At 54.5% G+C, this 17,087-nt stretch overlaps 1 protein-coding gene across 1 annotated transcript in view; it reads left to right on the top strand.

The window, feature by feature from the left end:
- The first annotated feature begins 1,209 nt into the window (after positions 1-1,209).
- PLXDC1 (plexin domain containing 1) overlaps positions 1,210-17,087 on the top strand; it is a 56,054-nt gene continuing 40,176 nt past the window's right edge. The window contains exons 1-2 of the mRNA XM_080826497.1: positions 1,210-1,329; positions 8,800-8,978. Of these exons, the coding sequence (XP_080682623.1) occupies positions 1,254-1,329; positions 8,800-8,978 (255 nt within the window). The 5' untranslated portion in view covers positions 1,210-1,253. The remainder of the gene's footprint in view (positions 1,330-8,799; positions 8,979-17,087) is intronic.

Genomic DNA, 17,087 nt, shown 5'->3' with positions numbered 1-17,087 from the left:
CATCCCTCTTCCTGGGGAATTCCCTCAAGAGCTCTCCATGTCCATCCCCTACCTGTCCGCGACTGTCCAGTCCCTAGGCCCCAGCCCCGTGAGAAACCAGGTGCCCCTCATCCCTCATCCTCCCACCCTGGAGTGCTCCAGCTCCTCGCTATCACACGAAGTAGGTCAGGGGAGGGAATCAGCACCTTCGTGTCCTGACCTGATTCCCCGCCGTCTATTAAATCTCCTAAATTGTGGGTATTTTTATTCTGTCCTGAAAGAAAAGGAAAAAAAAAAAAAAGGTGATCTATTCCCCAGAGTCTGTCATAAGGTGGTGGCAGGTGGGGTGAGACGTCTTCGTGCTGGCGGGAGGAGGGGGTAGACTGGCTTTGAGGACTGACTGGGACCCTGAACAGGCCTGGGGTCCCCAGAGAGAAAGGTGGCCTCAGTTACCTTCTGGGGTTAAGGGGAGGTCCGGGCTGCCCTCTACCACGGTGTCCACCAGGCTGATGGGAAAGACGGTGCTGGGAACTGTGGTGGGGGGGGCAGTGATGGGGAAAAGGGAGAGGAGCCCCGGGGAGGGGAGTGGCATTCAGGCCTCTGTTGGCGAGAGAAGCTGGGGCGGGGGTGGTCTGTGCTGCAAGGGGAGATTCCTGGGGTGGGGATGGGCATCAGAAACCCACAGAACTCTGAGGAACATCCCAGAAAGTCGGAAAGCCTGGTAGAGCTGGAGGAGGGGGTGCGTATGGCAGGAGTGCACCGCCCGAGGAAAGGGGCGCCTGTCCCCTCCTGGGGTGTGCACACACACCCCCCTCCACGGTCTTGTCTCAGCGGCTTTCCGCGGGGAGGGGGGGTGAGGAGGGGAAGGGAGGCAGGAGCTAAGGTGCAGGGTGGGGGGCCGCTTCTCCCAGCCCAGGGTCCCCCGCCCTGTCCCCTACTCCGCCCCCAGCCACCCCCCCCCTCCAATTCCGCCGTGGGAGCGCTCCGGGAGGGCTGGGAGGACCGGGGAAGACTCTGGGAGCGCTCGGGAGGCGCCGCGCCCCCCCCGCCCCGCCCCCTCCCCGTCCGCGCTCCGGGAGGCCGCCGCTCTGCTCGCTCGCCGCCGGCCGGCGCCCGCGCCTCTCCCGCCGCCCCGCCGGGCCCCGCGCTCCGCCGCCTCCTCGCCGCCCACCCCTCGGCGCGCCAGCCCCCGGGACTGCGCCGCCGGAGCCCGGCCCCTCCCTCGTCCGGGGCAGCGGCCCGCAGCGGGCCGGGGGCGGGTCCTGGCACCCACCATGCGGGCAGAGCTCTGGCTCCTGGTGCTGGTGTTCAGGGAGGCTGCCCGGGCGCTGAGCCCCCCGCCCGGAGCAGGTAGGACTGGCCGGAGTCGGTCGGGGTAGGCGGGGGGCGGGGAGGGAGCAGGCAGGCGGGCGTGGGCAAGGCCAAGTACCCACCGGCCGGCGTTGTCGGGTGGGGGGGGGACTGTCCACGGAGGGCCAGGAGCTCCGTGGGTTGTGGCAGGTGGACAGGGACCCACTTTCTTAAACAAATAGGGTGTGCGAGTGAGGGTGGAGGCATCAGACACTGATGCCCCTCGCCTCTCCTTCCCTCCTGGAAGGACACCAGAGGGACCCCAGTAGAGGGGGCTACATAAGGCAATGGGCTCTGGCCCCAAAGAGGACGGTAGGGGAGTCATAGGGACCCCTCGTCACACTGAGGGAGGCTGAATTCTGATGAGACGGAGAGTCTGGGGTGCCTCCTGCCCCAGCTTTGCCACCTCCTTCTCTTCCCGCCCCCCTGGTCCCACCCCAGCCCCAAACTGACCCAGGTTAGGTCTGAATCCATTTCACATTTGGGGGCTGGGTGGGAGCAGCCAGAGGGATGGTGGAGACCCAGCATCTCTCCTAGAGGAAGCTCTGTAGCAGCCTGTCGTACCGCCTTCCTCTCCCTGTTTGGAGCCTGGAGAGCCCTCTGGGGCTCAGGAAGCAGCAACTTGCTGCTCCCCCATTCCCCAGTCTCCAGGACCCTTCTGTCACTCCCGCTCTGGTGGCCTTTGGCCATCAGCTGCTCTGGCTCTGGATGGGGGGGGGGAGCAGGGGCTCCTCTTGGCACACTCCTCTTCCCTACACTAGTTCTCCACAGTCATCTCTCCCACCTGGAAGTCCTTTCTGAGGTCTACCTTGAGTCTCTTGTATTATTTAAAAAAAAAAATTGTCGAGCGTGTAATTTTATATTACCTTCCTTTCTCCTCAGGCACCCAGACTTCTCTGGGGTTGGAAGGTGGGTAATTTGCAGTCTAGCCTCTTGACAGCAAGAATTGAGGAGATAGAACTTTATGCCTCGGGGACATAGGTGTCCCTTAAATGGGATGGAGCAGGGTCATGGACTTGTCCTGGGAGATGCTGTAGCTGGGCTGCTGTGTCTCTGGGGTGTGCTAGCCCCAGGCACAGCATCTGTGACAGTGTTCTTGACTTCAACGGACTTGTGTGTAGACAGACAGGCCTGAGTCCCTGTGGAGAAGGAGGGTGGGGAAGGGTGATGATGGTGGAAATGCAGGCAGAGAGCAGTGGAAGTTGGTGTGGCAAAGGCCGGTGGTACAGAAGTACCAGTTTTCAGGGAGGCCACACAGAGAAGGGCTGGAGACTTGGCTTCTTGTCCCCACATCTCACTTGCTGTGTGACCTTGAGCAAGTTCCTTTCCTTCTCTGGGCCTATCTCGCCACTTCTAAAGAGAGCTGTGAGCAAAATCTTTGACTCTTGGTGGGATTATGAGAGATTCTTTTTTTTCCTTTTAAGGATCGTCTTTCCTTTTCGGATTTGTTATGATATATGTGGGTAACTGGCAATTGAAAAAATTTATATAAAAGGGAGAGGTTGGCCAGGTCAGTTTTTGAGGTCCTCTGCAACCCCAAACTTGATGAGACTTTCTGAACTCAGGATGTGACTAGGATGATGAGGGAGGGCTCTGGACCCCTGACTGAGTTGGGAGAACCACAGAGAGGGTTGGGGAAAGGGAACTGGGAGATAAGGAGCTTGTGCTGGGGTGTGGGGGGAGGTGGCCAGCCTGGGGCCTGGCTGAGAGCTGCCTCTTCAGAGTTGGGTTGGGGTAGTAGACACCTGGGGAGGCCAGAAAGAGAGGGGCAGGCAGAGACTTGAATCAAAGCTCTAAGTCGAGGACACCCTGTCTTCTGGGCTTTGCCAGAGACTCAGCCAGGAAAAAATGGACTTTCTCTGTGGCAGGAGAGGTGGGTTGGACTTCAGGAAGTGCTTGGGAAGCCAGAGGGGGCAGTTGCTGACTCTCAGTTCAGTGTTTTTCGTGTTTTTTTTTTTTTTTTTTTTTTCCCACCAGGCCTGGCGGCACTGGAGGAAAGGCCTGGTGGAGGCGGAGGTGGGGGTGTCTTCTGGGAAGAAGAGATGTGTGTGTGGGGGGGTAGGACATTCTAGGGGAGGGCCGCCAAGGAGGGACAGCCTGGCTGGGATCAGTGGTGGAGCCCTGGGGCCTGGGGAAAGGCATCGGGGTGCTAGATGTGAAGGAGTGCCATCCAGCCCCAAGACTCCAAGCTCTCTGGGGTGGGGGTAGGGTGGGGTTCGGGGGAGCCTCAGGAGGGAGCTGAGATCTCCCCTCCCTCTTGATGGGTTGGTTGGTTTGGTGGAGCCTTGAAACTTCTTCCAGCATTAGAACAGGAGCAGGAGAAAGATGAAGAAGCCAAAGATATAGTCAGGAGGTGAGGAAAGACCGCAAGAGGCTGATAGACAGTCAGATGGACAGACAGGAAGATGGCCTTTGAATGCATGGAGCATGGCAGGGGCAGCAGGCTCTGGCCCAAGGGGAACGGGAGCTGCCTAAAATAGACAGAGAAAGAAGCAGCAGCTGGAGGGCTTGTCTTTGGCCTGGGAGTCGGGAGATCAGGCCCAACATCTATCCCTCTGGCCACCCTGGCAACTTCCTCCTTTCTCTGCACCTGGATGTCCTCTTCTATAAAGTGGGGTTTGGACCAGATGGTGTCTAGGGTCCCTATAGTCATGATTCTGCCCCATCCCTCAACACACCCAGGCTGTGGGACGCTGGTCTTCAAGTCCAGGTGTTGGTTAGCTCAAGGGCCACATCCTCAGAGAGGCCCACCATGATGGCTCTGCCCAGGGGAGCAATAAAGCCCAACCCTTTTGTCTGCACACCACTTCATTCATTCATTCATTCATTCATTTACGTGTCTTTTCCAACTAGAATCTTCTGGGGCCCAAGGGTGGAGTCCACCTGGTCACTGTCACCCCGGCACCCCCGGCACAGTGCCTGGCACACAGTAGGGCCTCAATGAGTGTGTACTGAATGAGTGAGCGAATCAGGAGGTGGTCATGGACCCCAGACTCTCCCTTTGAGAGAAACTCACAGAAAGCCAAGCTCTTCTCTCCTTTCCTCTTCTCCTCTTGGTGGTCCCTTCCTGCCAGTTCCCTGCACCTCACTCCCTCTCCCCAAGGGAGGGTCCTTGGTGAGAACTTCAGTGGGTTTCCCAGCCAGAGGAGGCCACTGAGGGCTTTGTAACTAGGACACAGGATTTCAGTTCAGGGCCTGGAGACTCTCTCAAGCCCCTAGAAAAGAAGGCCAGGGGACTTTGCTGGGGGATCTGCGCATATCATTTTGTTAAAGACTCGAAAACAACTACAAGGGTAGGTTTTATCATTCCCGTTTTACAGATAAGGAAACTGAGGCTTAGAGAGCTTATGTAATTTGTCCAGCGTCACAGTCAGTAAGCATTAGATTCAAGGTTCGTCCCCGAGCTTGTATGACTCCAAACCTGTGCTCTTTTCTTGCAGCCTGTGCCCCAGGGGGAAGGGTGTTCTCAGCCTGTGGGTCTCAAGTACTCAGGGGCTTTTGAAGATTCCTTCCTTCCCTCCCTCCCTTCCTTTCCTCCTTCTCTCTCCTGCCCCCTCCCTCCCTCCTTCCCTCCCTTCCCTGTCCCTTCTACCCTACCTCCCTGGATCCCTCCCTCCTTCCCTCCGTCCTCCATCCATGCTTACCAAGCATTGGCTCTGTGTCAGGTACCAGGAGCCTGCAGAAGCACAGGCAGCAACTACGTGTGGGGATCAGGGCTGGGACGGTGCAGGTAGCGTTTGGGGTGACAGGGGAGAGATGTCGGGGGATGCTTTGGAAAGAGGTGCCATCTCATGGCACTTGAAGGATGAGCAATGGCTCGTCAGAAGGGTTCATTTATGGAGCAGAGTGGTCCTGGCTGGGAAAGCCATCTGTGCGAGGCCCTGTGGCCAGAGTGAGCCAGGCTGGGTCCTGGAGAGGGCTTTGGGGAGACAGGAGGCTGGAGGAGAGAGCAGGGATGGGGTCACAAAGGGCCTTCGGCTGGAGGGCTGAGGGGTGAGCTGGAAGCCTGGGAGGGAGGGAATCAAGTTTGTCCTGGGTGTGCGGGAGATTACCTCGAGGGCATTAAGGGTCGTGACTGCAGTGACTCCTGGATTGCCTGGTGGCTGTGGGGCAGGAAGGGCAAGCTGGGGTGGCCGGTGGCTCTGCCAGGCCCTGGGGCTGGGCATGACATGGCCTCCCGAAGTCAGCCCATGGCTTCTGGCGCCAAAGCAGGACAGTGGCCCACAGAGGGTCTGGGGCGGCACTACTGGGGCGCCCCCCCGTGTGCCAGGGGACACGGTCTCCTAGACAGGGCTCCTGAGATCGGGCGCGATGGTCCCCAGTGAGCCAAGCCCGTACGTCAGGCCTTCCCCGGGCTGTCCCTGCACCTGAGGAAACGGCCTGGGGCTCCTGGTCCCCTCTTGTTGCCCTCCCTATGGCCTGAGCAGACCCTGAAGTCAGCCCTCCCGGAAGTCAGCCTGCCCGTGTGCATCTGTCCTGCCACGGATTAGTTGTGTGACATTGGGAGATTCCATGACACCTTCACGCCTCAGCTCCCAATTCGCACAATAGATCCAACCTAGCAGCCATCCCAAAGGGTTACTGCGGGGAGTAAATGAGTTCATGAGCTTCAAGCATTTGGAAGAGGGCTAGCACCTACCAAGCATTCTCGAAAAGTTAGCTGTCATTTTTTACTCTCCCTATTGTCGCACGGACAGCCCACTAGACGGCAGGCGACTTGGGGCCGTGGGTGAACAGATGGGTGGTTACGGGACCCAGGAGTGGGTGCTCTGGGCTCTTCTGGTACTTCTGGCCGGGGCTCCCAGGCAGCTACACTCACATGCGTGCGTCTGTGTAAAACGGGTGCTGGGAGGGACAGAAGGTAAGAGCAGAGAGTGGCCAGTCAGGGGAGAAGTTGGCAACAATGTGTGAGCGCATGGGGAGGAGGGCCAGGGCCTTGGGGCAAGTCTGTGTGTGCACAGGCACATGGGCTGTGCAACACACATGTGAGCCACCAGCTGTGTTGGCTGAGGGGATGAGGTCCTGTCCCAGCCGACTGGGAGGGGGCGGGGTGGCAGGGAGACAGAGGTGGGGGTGTGGTTGAGAGGGTCAGACTCAGGGCTGGCCAGGGTAGGGCGGATTCCTGGGCCGCTTCCCTCTCCATCCCCTTCCCTGCCTGCCTTGGACCCTTTGCCTCTGACCTGAGCCCCAAGTTCTTTGATTATAAAGACTTCTCATTTGACATTTGAATTTGATGCTCATGGCAGCCTGTGCTATGGGCATGACTGTCATCCCCGTGTTCATGCTGAGGAAATGGAAGCTCAGAGAGGTCAACAGACAGGTCCAAGGTCACACAGCCTGTGGGTGCAGGTGTCCCTTCCCTGACCCCACAGCTGGTTGGGTCCCCCTTTCCAGCCCCCTTAGGCCTTGGACCCCCACTTTTCAAGTACCCTTCTGTCTCAGTTGCAGGATAGTGATGCCTGCAGATCCTCAGCACCCCCTTCCAGAGCAGTTAAGCTCCTCTGCTCGCTCTGCACACGTTCCTTTCCTGTTCTGGCTCTTGCCCAGTCTCAAGGGCTGCTCGCAAGACGACCCGGGGAGCCGGGCAAAGCAGCCCAGCACAAGCGGTTCTATCTCCAGAGGCAGCTGTGGGCCCCACCCGAGAGGGGCAAGACAGCCCTGGCTTGGGGTCTGAGCCTTGGGCACAATGCCTTCCCAGTTCTGGGCGCAGGCCCATCTCAGCCAGTGGGCAACTTGGGGAAGGGGCCTGGGGACCGCCCTTCTCCCCACCTTCTCCAGAGCATCTGGTTGCGATTAGGGGCAGAGAAGTGAGAGGGGGCCGGCAAGGGTCCAGCAGGCACCAGCAGCCAAGAATGACTTAATTGGATAAAATGTCTAATGACAAACCAGGGCCCCACAGCAGAGTCCTGGCCCCAGCCCCAGGCCTGGTGCTGGCCAAGCCTTGTCTCAACCTCTGTCCTTGCTGACTTCCAAGAGTTACTTACCTCTAGTATCGGGTCCTCAACTGTACAATGATTGAGCACCTATTGTTTGCTAGACACTGAGGATCCATATTTGCAGAGGATGGGGACAGTCCTGGGGGAACTCGCCTACCAGGGAGAGAGGCACGTAGTTACATCATCGGCGCTCTAGGAAAGAGGGTTGTATCTAGCAGCTCTGGGGAGGGTTAGGGTAGGCAGAGGTGGAGAAAGGTGTCCGACCTGGAGTGGACCTGGAATTGATGGATATCCCAGGAAATACCAGAACCGCCTCTCCAGTGATCTGTATCCCACACACACATCCATAGTAGGTGTGACAATTGCAGTGACAATATAAGACACACCTTTGGGGTCACAGATCTTTCCAAAAAAGGAAAAGCATGATTTCTGTGACATTTGGAATGCACTTAACGACCTAGAGGAGACAGAAGAGAACGATTGGGATGGCTGCTAACCAGCAGGTGTGCAGCGTCTTTCCAATCCTGTGCCCTGGCAGACATTGTTAATTGATCATGACAATCTCTCTTGCTACATGCAGATGGAGCTTCTGAGTTTGTCTCAATTAGAGTGTTCCTGGCTGTCGCTAATCGATTAGAGAGGACTTTTGAGATGAAACCTATTTGCCATCCTTAATGGTGGTGAAGCTCCATGTTTTAGGGAGAAAGGGACTTGCTCAAGTGGCTTAGAGGTAGTTGCAGGACTAAACAGTGGTCCCCATCACCGAGACATCTTTGATCGGCACCATCTGGGAGGAGATGCCACTGGCATCTAGTGGACAGAGGCTGGGATGCTGCTGGACTTGCTAGAAGGCTCAGGATAGCCCCCACAACAAAGAATTCTCCAGTCCAGAATGTCCACAGTGCTAATGTTGAGAAGTCCTGAACTAAAAGAGCTCTACTCTCAGGCTTCTCGCCCATGGAGTCCCCTGGAAGGTGAGATTCTATGATGGAGAAATAAGGAACTGGTTTGGAATGTTCCAGAGCAATGGTTCTCACTCTTGTCTACAGAGTTCGGTTCAGGACTTTGGAGAAAGCTCCCCTGGGGATCATTTAAGACTCCTAATGCCCAGGCCACACTACAGAACAATTATATCAGCATTTCAGGGGTGGGACCCAGACAGGAGGAATTTTTAAAGCTCTGCCGATGATTCCAGCGTGCCATGGAGGTTGAGCATAGTTACGTCTTTGGAGGTTTGGAACTTACCTCCATCCCTAACCCAGGGTGTGACAATCTTTAACCTCTGTGAGCCCCTGATTCCTGTCTGCAAAATGGAGAGCATCGTATCTACTGTGGAGGGCCGGGGTGAGGGACTAGAGGTGTTCTGTGCGCAGAGTGTGAGGCGTGGAGCTGGCCCAAGGCTCTCAGGGCATGTGGGGTGTCCCCACACTCAGGGACGGCATGGGTTGGGGCCTCCGTAGAGTACATGGGCTGGTCCCCTCCGCGGACCTTTGCTCTGACTGCTGGGACTCAGCTTTCTGTCTCCTTCTCCCAGGTCAGGATGCAGGCCGAGGCTCTGGATGGGCTGCCAAGGGGACCACGCAGGGTTGGAGTCGGAGAGCCCGAGAGAGCCCTGGGCAGGTGTCGGAGTCGGACAGGACCCAGCTGAGCCAAGACCCAGGCGGGGGCACCCTGGCCATTGACACACTGCCTGATAACAGGACCAGGGTGGTGGTAAGTGCTGGAGGAATGTGGAAGGGGAGGGAAGTGGAATTGGGGGGCTCCCCAGGTGCCCTATGTGTACCTGTCAGATGCACAAATCACATATTCTTTGGGATTGACCTTAGATGTCAGCATGGAGAAAGGGATCCCAGGGGAGGGGATGAAAGCAGGGCCCAGCCTGGGACATAAAATCTTTGCATCTCAGAGCTTCATAGATTGCCTTCCTCCTCGTGCACCCAGAGAGGGGAAGTGACTTGCCCAAGGATGCACAGCCTGTGCACAGGACTCCTGGCACTGGACTTTTTCACTGCCTGTGGCCTCCACTAAAAGCTGAATGAAGGTGGCATTACTAGTCACACCCAGCTGCCAGCTCAGGCCCCTCTCCCTTTGCATTTCTGCACCATTTACAGACAGCGCAGCCCCAAAGGTTTAATGGCTGCAGAGGCTCAGGCTGCTTGGCTTCCGGGCAGGGCACAGAGTAAAGAAGGCAATTAGTGTGAAGCTTGGGGCAGAGAATCTCCTCTGCCTGGGACCAGTTGCCTGTGGAGGAGGGGCGGTGGTGGTGAAGGGAGGCCAGGAGGGCCAAGGCCCAGAGGAGGCGCTGTCCTTACGGTGTCTGGCTCTCCTCCCCAGCCGGCTTTCTTTCCAGGAGCCTGGCGGGGACTCCGTGTCTGTGGGTGAATCGATCACCATGTGTACGTGTGTTTGCACGTGTGTCTGAGGGTTTTTCTGTATTACGTACGCTTGCCTGTGTGTCTGCCACCGTGGGCTGTCTGTGCTTGTGTGAGAGATGAATGTGTGTGGCCGTACACGTGTGAGCGTGCCCCTGGCTGTGTGTATAGGCGCCTATGGCTGAGATTGAATTCCTAGGACGCAGAAAAACTATGAAACAAGAAGCAACAACAGAATGTGCAAGAACGATCTTTTTACATCAAAGGAGTGCACGCACGTAGTCAAAAAGATCAAATGCTGCTAAGATCGGAGAACAAAGCACGGCAGACCGCCCCGCCTCTCTGCACCTGCCCGCCCCTCTGCCCCGCCCCTCTGCCTTGCCCCGCCCCTCTGCACCTGCCCGCCCCTCTGCCCCGCCCTGCTCCTCTGCCCGCCCCTTGCTCCAGAGGTGCCACTGGTGGCCTTTTTTCCTGACGGTTACCACCGTATTCCTAAGTAATTTGCTTGTGCTGCTGCCTCTTGATTAATTCATTTAGACATTATCTGTTGACTACCTGTTGTGTAGATGAAGACTTGTCTTTTATATACTACCTCGAGTGTCATCCTGCTCTCAATAATTTTGTTAAACCCATATGCTCTGCTTTATATCATGATAATCATGTAAATATTGTTCGCCACTAACCCAAGCAGGGTAATATCATTGTTTACTCTCTTATATGATTTTTGGTTTTCCTGGATCCTTGCCCCGAACGCCCTTTGCTTGGTTTTCTGTACTTACCATGGTTATATATTCTTATATACCCTCTGGCTTCAAATAGACACACTTTGGTGTGGTCCAACCAGTCTCTTTTTATCCCTCCCACCCCCCCACCCCCACCCCCATGGAAACCTCTCTCCTGTTGTCCTGCTCTGACCTGTGCTGGCTGCTGCCCCATGCAACCGCCCCGAGGTCATCGTGGGGCCTCCTTCTCCTCTGACACTGGAACCCTCCCCGCTCATCTGTCTCCTGTGTTGGGCACCCTGTTCTATGGACCCTGTGTCCTCTCTTTCCTGCCTCTCCCCCTCGTTTGTTTAGCTTCCTGAAAAAGGTTACACAGGAGGGAAAATTCTTTAGAGAGCTCGCATGTCTGAAAATGCCTTTATTCTATCCTCATACTTGATTGATAGTCTGGCTGAATATAGAATTCTAGATTAAAAATAATTTTCCTTCAGAAGTTTGCAGGCATTATCTCCTGGCTTCCAATGTCATTGTTGAGAGGTTTTCTGTCCTTCTTACTCTTGTCCTTTGTTTATAACTGCTTTCCCCCCACCTCTGGAAGCGTTTGAGGGTGTAAACCCCAGTATTCTGGAAGTTCGGTCATGTGCCCTGCCTCCGGCTCTTTTTCTCCCCACCGCACCGGATATGTGCTGCACTCTTGCCACCTAGGACTTACATTCACCGGTTCTGGAAAGTCCTCTTGTTTTATTTCTTTGACAGTCTTCTCTCTGCCTATTCTCTTCTTTCCACAATTCCCCTTGATTAGATGTCCATATCAAGGATTGATCCTTGAATTTCCTTCTCTCTCCTGTTGTCTATGCCTTTTGCCTTTGTGTGTTTGCATAGCTTGCTTGGTGGTGGTGGTAGTGGTCCATTTTCTGGAAGATCTTCTCAATCTTATTTTCTTTCTTTCTTTTAAGATTTTATTGATTTAATTGAGAGAGAGAGCTCGAGAGCACGAGCATGAGTGGGGGAGGGGCAGAGGGAGAGGGAGACGCAGATTCTCTGCTGACGGGGGGAGCCTGATGGAGGGCTCAGTCAGCAGACTCTTAACTGACTGAGACACCCAGGCACACTTCAGCTTTATTTTCTTTTTTTAAGATTTTATTTATTTATTTGACAGAGAGGGATCACAAGGAGGCAGAGAGGCGGGCACAGAGAGAGGGAGAAGCAGGCTCCCCGCTGAGCAGAGAGCTTGATGTGGGGCTCGATCCCAGGGCCCTGAGATCATGACCTGAGTCGAAGGCAGAGGCTTAACCCACTGAGCCACCCAGGCATCCCAAGCATTCTGTTCTTGTGTCATGGATATAATACTTTTTCCTATCTTAGGATATTTTAAAAATTAAAAAAAAATTTTTTTGAAATTAAAAAAAAATATGTTTCCTCCTCTGCCCTTCCTTTCTCCCTCCCTCATCCCTCCTTTCCTTCCTTCTCTCCTTCCCTCCTTCCCTCCTTCCTGTCTTTCTTTGCAGTGGGGGCGTTCAATGCAGGGACAGTTTACCCAGGAATGGGCAGAGAGAAGGAAAGCAGCAGGGGGTGGTAAAGTGCTTTGGGAACAGCAGGGAGCCGCTAAGAGCTCCAAGCTGGAGCTGGCAGGGAGGGTGGGACCCAAACCAGGAGGAGGGGCCACATCTACTAGCCCTTGAAGTGGGGACTGAGGAGGGACCAGAGCCAATCAGCAGCCTGGTAGGCAGGGAGCAGGGTCATAAATGCGCTGAACTCTCCCTCCTTCTGCATCATTTCCGTGACTTATTTTTCCTTTTACCTCAGGCTCTGACATGGCTTGGCACTAGTACTGATCCTGTCTATTTACAACTTGATATTTTGTTCATTGTGGATTTCTTGGCCCTCATTTCTATTTTAAGATAGTGCATGAATAAATTGTCTATGTTTATGGCTGGGTTTGTTGGTGCCACATTAAATGTAGTACCTGAGGGCAGGGACCCACCGCCTCACCTCATCCCGCTCTGAGATGGAACCTGCTGGAACCTCAGAGAATGAAGCCCCAACTCAGTTCCCCTTCTGCCCTGTCTTTCCCATCTTGGAGAATCAAGGAGCCATGGTGGGATGACGGAGTAGAAGACCAGGGCAGGAGAGGTACCCTGAGTAAGGGGGCCCCTGGACACCCTTCCCTATCTTCCCTACCCCCAGGTTTGTTGAACTATCAGTTAAAGAACTGATACTTTGTCTGGGCCAGAAGCCAGAGTTACAGGGCCATGTCCCAGTCCATGCAGAGAGGACCTGGCAGAAGAGCCACAGAAATGCAGACTTCTGGAAGCCTTTGTCTGTGGGCATTCAGAAAGGGCAGTGGGGATCAGCAAGAACCAATATAGATTCAATAACACCAGAACTTAAAAAACAACAACACAGGGGCACCTGGATGGCTCAGTCAGTTAAGTGTCTGCCTTCTGCTCAGGTCATGATCCCAGCCAGGGCCCTGGGAATGAGCCCCGCATCAGGCTCCCCACTTAGCGGTGAGTCTGCCTCTCCCTCTCCCTCTCCCTCTGTGATCTCTCTCACTTTTGCTCTGTCTCAAATAAATAAATAAAATCTTTAAAAAAAAATTAAAAGTTCCCATGGAATTCTGCTGGTCATATAGATGTGGGAACTTCTGATCTGTAATATGTCAAACAAATTTTAAAATCAGTTACTAGAATAACCAGCAGAACATGAAGCTCTTTCTTAGGTACCACATGGCTAACCTTGATGACCCAGGAGCGTTGTGGCCCCCTCGGCAGCCACACGTTGAGAGTCCACGTGAAGGAGCAAGGTCCCCGTGGCTGGAGACCCCTCTTGAGTGCCCGGGAGGCTGAGCCCAGCTCTGCCTGAGTGATAGGAGTGATCAGACTTCTACCTCAGCTGGAAGAGAGTTTGGATGTCAGACTGGTATCTGGAAGACAGCCTTGGCAGGCTGAGTGATAGTCGGCCTCACGCCAGATGAAACTACCAGGATAAATATAAATCCTGGCGCTTGAGTTTAAAATAAGGTGGGAGAGATGGGACTCAGCGGTAGTTCATGAGGAAAAGATGTGGGGCTCCTCACGGCTTGTAGGCTGGAGATGAGTCAGGAGTGTGAAGGGGCTGCCAAGGACGGAGGTGGGAAAGCTGACTGTGTTAGTGGAAACCAATGGAAACCCACAGAAACCCGGGAACCAGTGCTAGGGCTCTAGAGATCGTGTGGGGCATTTCTTGGCCTGACCATACACTGAGGGGCTTGTGCCCCCTTTTGGGTGGTTATCTAGAAACCAGAGGAGTCCAGAATGGCTGAAGGAGCTTGCGGGTATTAAGCCTGGTACAGAGAAGGCTCTAGAGAGATGGCTGTTTTCTCACAGCTGCGGGGCCGGGACTGCTCTTGAGGGAACAAACTGTTTTGCTCCACAGAACTTATCACTTCCTGCCTCGAATTATCTATTATTTGTTTATATTGCCTGTCCTCCCCGTGGAACGGAAGCCCCATGAGGCCCGAGACTTTCCAGACTCTGCCATGGGTGCCTGGCACATGGGAGGAGGGCCTCCTTTGAAGGAACAGAGGAAGTAGGGATGTCCCCCTTCCTGGAAACCTCTCAAGACGGGGTTGTTGAAGAGAAGAGGTCATGCTGGGGTCCGTCCTTGGACTCAGTGCCTCCAAGGACCCCAGCTCTATTCTACTCTTGGGTTCCCACACATAAGAGAATGGCAGAGCTACACACACCAGAACACAGGGGTGCATGCTTGTGACCCAAGTGGCCTCATGCCGGGGGCCTCCATGGGGCCTGAGCTCCATTCTCTCCTGGAACCCACTGAGTGGTGTTTGATGGGGGTCACTGAATGGTGTTTGATGAGGGTCACTGAGGATCACCCTCTTCAGCATAGCTGGGCCTCAAGCCCCGCCCCACCCCCGCCCCCATCCATGCTGTGTGCCCACCCTACCCTAGATAGCGGGCAGCCTCGGTCTGTCGGGAGCCCAGCAAAGGCCCCAGAGACACCTGCTTCTTCACGAGTCTCTGTTCAGCGTCTCTGAGAGGTGCAATCTATTTGACCAGAGGAAACCCCATTTAGACCAAGACTTGGTGGCAAAGGTTTAGGCAAGCGGCGAGTGGTGGGAAGAGGATATTTCAGTGGATTCGATTTGGTCTGTTTCAGAAGGTTTTCTTGAGTCTCACCAGGAACTCTGCTCTGGGGCCATATCAAGGGGCCGAGGGCCTGGCAGGTGGGCTTCCATTCTCTCTGCTGCCCCACACACCCACCCCAGAGGCCTCTCACACTCCAGGCTGTGAGCTTCACTTCTGGCTCAGGCCTTCTGCCCAGTCTCTCTAGCCATCTTCCTATCTTGCCCCCTGTGGCCCAACAATTTCTTCCCAGCCCCTTTCTCCCCAGATCCCTGTCCAGACTCCCTAGCCATCCCTCTCGCCCAGCCCCTCTGCCCAGGGTAGACCTAGGGTAGATCCCTGACTGGGGTCCTCAGCTCAGCTTCTTTTGCCCAGCACCCTGGGCTCACCACCTCACCACAGTGCTCTGTCCAACCCAGATGTGCTTGCTTTGAGGCCTTGAGCATCCAGCCAGCGTTGCCAGGGTGAGCTGGCAGCTCCGAGGCCCCTGGCCAGAGTCCTCTCCTTAGATTTTATTCTCATACCCACTCTACCACCATGCCCCAGTGGAACTAGGACTCTTGTCTGGACCAGGATTTCCAGAGATTTTCCCACCAAGACCAATTCTGAGGTCCTGGAACACTGGCAACTTTTTTGGAGGTGGTAGGTTGGAGATTGAGGGGAGAGCCTGGGCTGTGGCTCAGTTTATTCTGAGAGGCTAGAAAGGGAAAGGAAGCCTTGGACAAAGTTCTTCTTTCATTCTGGGGATTTCCAATCCTAGTCCAAGGTTTTCTTGGCTCTCTGTTTCAGATCTAGCCCAGAGTCTGGGAGGAACCAAGCTTGAGAACGTTCAGATTTGGAAGTTCTCCTGTAATAGAATAGTTCTCTCCATGGTAGGAAAGACCCTCTCCTCCACCCCAGTCTTCCCTAGGGCCCCACCTCCCTAAGTTCCTCTCCTCTCTGGCCAAGCAAAACTTCCCTGCTCTTTCCCCACCACGGGAAGCCCCAGGGATGCTGAGGGACCCTGCGTCCAGGCAGGTACCATGTGGTCCAAGATGGCGGACAGCGAGAGGGACGAATGTGTGCAATACCTGCCTGGTTTCTATAATCTTGCAAAGGAGGCAGTTCCCGAAAGGAGACCTCTAGGAGACCTCCTCCCCGGATGGAAGGGCCTGGGAGAGATGGCACAGACAGACTCGTAGCCCAGAACCTGGTGACCAAGCAGTGCTGTGGGAGGACCGTACTGTGCCAGTGGGCTCAGGGGAAGGGATGAGGTGAGGAGGCTGAACCTGGGAGAATTCCGGGAGTAGTGTGTAATGTGGGTGGAGGGAAGGGAAGCTCAGGAAGAGAGAAGAGAGAAGATAAGGGGTTTTGTAAGAGGAAGGGGTGTTTGGGGAGGTAGGATGTGGAGCCCAAGGGTCCAGTCTCCAGTGCTATGGAAACAATCTAGCAGTACTGGGCCCCAACCTTTGCACTGGCAGGTACCAGTTTCCTGACCCTGGGTTGGATGTTGAACCCCTCAATTAAGGAATCCCTGCAGTCCCCACTAGTTTCCAATTTCCCAGATGGGGTGGTAAATACTGATCTCACAGGTTGACATTCAGGAGCAAAATGCGAGTTTTCTGATCCTGTCATCTCCTCACCCACCCCCTCCGGGCTCAGTACGGGTGCCAAGGACACCTCATGGCTGCTCAGCCCCAGGACATTTATCTCCCACAATGGTTACTCTTGTTGATCCTTTTCCAGTCCCTTGGGCAGGTTGGTGGTTGGTTGGTTTTCTTCTCTCTTTTTCTCGTGTTGAGGTGAGATTTACATAACATAATATTAACCATTTTATTATTTTTTTAAAGATTTATTTATTTTAGAGAGAGAGAGAGTGCACACATGGGGAGAGGGGCAGAGGGAGAGAGGGAATCCCAAATAGATTTCCTGCCAAGTATGGCACCCAACATGGGGTTTAATCTCACAACTCATGAAATCATGACCTGAGACAAAATCACTTAGTCAGACACTTAACCGACTAAGCCGCCTAGGCGCCCACATAACATTAACCATTTTTTTTTAAGACTTTCATTTATTTATTTGACAGACAGGGATCACAAGCAGGCAGAGAGGCAGGCAGAGAGAAAGGAAGGGAAGCAGGCTCCCTGCTGAGCAGAGAGCCCGATGCGGGGCTCTATCCCAGGACCCCGAGATCATGACCTGAACCGAAGGCAGAAGCCCAACCCACTGAGCCACCCAGGCGCCCCAACATTAACCATTTTAAAATGAAGGGCATCTATACATTCACAGTGTTGGGCAACCATCACTTCTATCTAGTTCCAGAACATTTCATCACCCCAGAAGGAACTGCTGTACCATTTAAACAGTTGTTGCCCATCCTCGCTCCCTTCATCCCCAAGCAAGAACCAATCTCTGTTCTATTTTTATAGATTTACCTATTCTTGATGTCTCACATATGACTGAAACCATACAATATATGACTTTTTGTGTCTGGTTTCTTTCACCTAATATAATGTTTCTGAGTCTCATCTATTTTCATGGCTGAATGCTATTCCAGTGTACGAATATATCATAATTTGCTGATTCATTCATTTGTTGATAGGCACTTGGGCTGTTTCTGCC

The sequence above is a fragment of the Martes martes genome, assembly GCF_963455335.1.
Source record: "Martes martes genome assembly, chromosome: 16".
Lineage (NCBI taxonomy): Eukaryota > Metazoa > Chordata > Mammalia > Carnivora > Mustelidae > Martes > Martes martes.
The sequence above is the reverse complement of the archived record's forward strand: the minus strand, read 5'-3'. Positions and strand labels throughout refer to the sequence as shown.